Here is a 3382-nt window from a genome sequence, read left to right as displayed (position 1 = left end):
CAACTCGTAATTTACACTTGTGATACATAACTTGATCTTGTTACATAACTTCAACTCGTAATTTACACTTGTGATAGAATATTAGTGACAATCTGATTATCTATACTCCAGATCATCCCTTCCCGAACTCGATTCCATTACCTTTGGATATAAAAGGAATTTTCTCATCAATCACCTTTCAGATCTCTTCCTTTTACCAGGCTCTGCTTACCAGTTTATTGGGCTGATTATGTATGATGTGTACAGTAATTTGAGAAATTCTAGCCTAATATGTTTGATGGGAACCATATAGCGTGATCATTTTACACTGAATTTTCTTGAGGAACTTGCTCATTGGTGTTAAAGTAGGTTTCTGTTTTACCTCATTTCGGTCAAAGTATTAGTTTTGAAGATTTGGAATAAGCTCGATAAATTAATATGTATAGATTGTCATGGTCCTTTTATTTAATACATACTTATCCATGATCGAAAATCATGAAATTATATACGAACATACATTATCATACCATGACATTGTAAGTATGTTCTGCTCTGAGAAATTCCGTCTCATAATTACCCTTGTCAAACTTATTTTTGTGTTCTTGGAAATTCATATAGTAGCTATTTTTTGTGAAATAATATGTCAAAGTAATTTGTGATAACATCGTTTGTGGTGGGTCCGCATGAACTAAAAGCTTATGTGAATCAGTATCAGCTAATGAATTTGTGTTGATAGAAGATCTTATGTATTTTTTGCCTAACCGAAAATCTGACAAGCACAATACCAACTATTTTTTGTTTATTTGTCATTGTTGGCAATCCACGGTAAAGATGATATTTGTCGATGTACAATAGTGCTGGTATTTAATATATTGATTATGTGTGTTTTAGATTTCCCGTCTGATAATTATGATTGAGGAGCATGGATATATGGTTTAAGAGAAAAGACATGATGAACGATACCGAAAAAAAAATACAATATAATTTTATTTATTTATCAAACCTTCACTCTTTTCTATGAAGACCAATAAAGTTAAGGAAGTTGAAGGTGAACTCCTATACTGTTTCTTTTCTTTCACATACAAAAACGTACAGAAATTAAATTTAGCAGCGATCAGATAAGCCGAATACATCATTTTCATGGAGATGAGCTGTCAGGGAGTTTTGAAGTTCAGTCTTGCGGAAAAGAATAACACTGGGGTTCAATTTAAAGGTTATGGAGATATAAACTCGGACGAGTTTTTTCCCAATACCCAATCAAGTTTATTTATATTTTTTTAAAAATAAGTGCCTTATTTGATGTATCAGCCCATATATGCTTCCTGGTTTGGTACATTTCGACAAATCACTGAATTAACAATGAGTTCAGAGAGAGATTTCTCAACAAGAAAAAGCTGGAGAGAGAGAAAATAATTAATAATAGAAAAACATTTATAATAATAAAGGACATACATAAAGATTTTAACTTTAAATAAGCTAATTTCTTAAACTAAATTTAATATGTTTAAACTAAATTTTTTATTTAAGGTAAAGTTCTGAGTTGATCTATAAAGTTCATGTATTTCTTAATATGTTTGTAATTTTAAGAATTAAAAAAGTTATTTGAATAGGTACTCTTGAGACGAACCATGTTAATTGTTTTTAAAACTACCAACTTGGAACTAATACTTTCAACTTAGAAATTCATCTAGAAATTTAGAAGGAATGTACCTAATTAGGATGTTTGATGCTGCAATATGTTATTTTATAATATATAATTTATTTATTTGTACGATTTTTTAAAATTTTTAATCTACATTTTCATTTCAAACCTGTACAGGAAATATATAATTTTTCAGGAATCACAATTAAAATTGAAAATTACTATAGAACCAATGAAGACAACATTTTACTAATATATAAAATTTATAAATATCAAGTTGGTAGTTTAACTTTAAATAAATGCTTTCAACTTAGGAATTCATCTAGAAATTTAGAAGGAATGTACCTACATAGGGATGTTTGATGCTGCAATATGTTATTTTATAATATATAATTTATTTATTGTACGATTTTTGTAGGTTTTTATCTACATTTTCATTTCAAACCTGCACAGGAAATTATATAAATTCCTGAATCACAATTAAAATTGAAAATTACAATAGAACCAATGAAGACAAAAATGTATGATTTGAAAGAAGGAATAATAATGAATGATTATTTTTTATGTTAACTTACAATTGTATTTAAATAAAATATTATTTACATATTCGTATAATTTAATTTAATTACATTTTAGGTTCCTTACAGTTTCTTTTTTTTTTCTTCATGCACTTATTTTCTGCTTTGAATTTTTTTTCATGCAATTATCCTTCATTTCCTCTACATTTATAGTCACTACATGATTACGTATATTTCAAGGTTAATGAATTTTAGTCTGAGAATAAAATCTACGGAACTAGTAAACGGAAAACAAAACAGTTTCCAGGAATCTAGTTTTTTTGTATACGAAAGTAGCTAATAGAATTGGCTGAAATTAATACTAGACCGTGAAGATACTGATGTTCAACTTGACCGATACTTTAGGTAAATGGATGAGTCATTTTCGAAATATAGGTGCGCCAAGGAAAATACACATTATTCTCAAATTGAGTGTAAATGAATTGGCTAGGGCTGAGTTAGCTAGATGGACGTCAACAATGGTGCATATTAGAAAAAAGAAGTATTATGTTGAATATGGGGGGGGGGGGTAGAGGGCGATAATAAAATCCCCTTAAGCTGAAATCATGGTTATTTTAACAAGATTTTTTTGTAATAAAAAATACACAATAATTTTTTTCCCTTTAATAGTAATAATTTACAAACATTAAAATTATATAAAATTTGATTTTTTATATTACTATGTTATAAATATTAAATAAAATACACTCGTTTCAACGAAATAATAATGGCAATTGCTGCATATATTATATCTTAAATAAGGTTGTGCTATCCCCACCAACTCCTGTAATACCATCTATGAACTTTTGTATTAGGGTAGTCAAGAGTAACTTCCTATTTTTTATCAGACATTTATTTTTCTTTCATTAAATAACAAAATTATATCGATTTATTATGTATTCACCACTATTGTCTATAACTTTCTCCCACCTTCCTGGTAGTTAATCAGTTCCTTACTTGTAAAATTATAATAGTAACTTTAAATTAGTATTTAAATGTGGTTTGTTTGGACTGGAAGAATTATCGACAACTTATTTCTTCTCCTAGAAACCACGTTTACACATTAACGCAACCTTTCACAAAAGATAGCATATTTAAACGAACTCTTTCTTACTAAAAAGAAACCAAGTTTTGGGGCACAAATGAAACACGTCTCTACCAGCGTAGCGAAATTAGAATAAAATATTCTGGGCAGCGAACCTGC

The 3382-nt window shown here is 28.7% G+C and overlaps 1 protein-coding gene across 1 annotated transcript in view; it reads left to right on the top strand.

Moving 5' to 3' along the window:
- The window catches only part of LOC106680554 (uncharacterized), a 19615-nt gene extending 17388 nt beyond the window's left edge, over positions 1 to 2227 (top strand). Inside the window, exon 4 of the mRNA XM_067049329.1 lies at positions 871 to 2227. Coding sequence (XP_066905430.1) covers positions 871 to 896 — 26 coding nt within the window. The 3' untranslated portion in view covers positions 897 to 2227. The remainder of the gene's footprint in view (positions 1 to 870) is intronic.
- Positions 2228 to 3382: the final 1155 nt, after the last annotated feature.

The sequence above is a fragment of the Halyomorpha halys genome, unplaced genomic scaffold (assembly GCF_000696795.3).
Source record: "Halyomorpha halys isolate HHAL.00 unplaced genomic scaffold, Hhal_1.1 Scaffold267.1, whole genome shotgun sequence".
NCBI lineage: Eukaryota > Metazoa > Arthropoda > Insecta > Hemiptera > Pentatomidae > Halyomorpha > Halyomorpha halys.
This window is presented reverse-complemented; position numbering and strand designations above follow the sequence as displayed.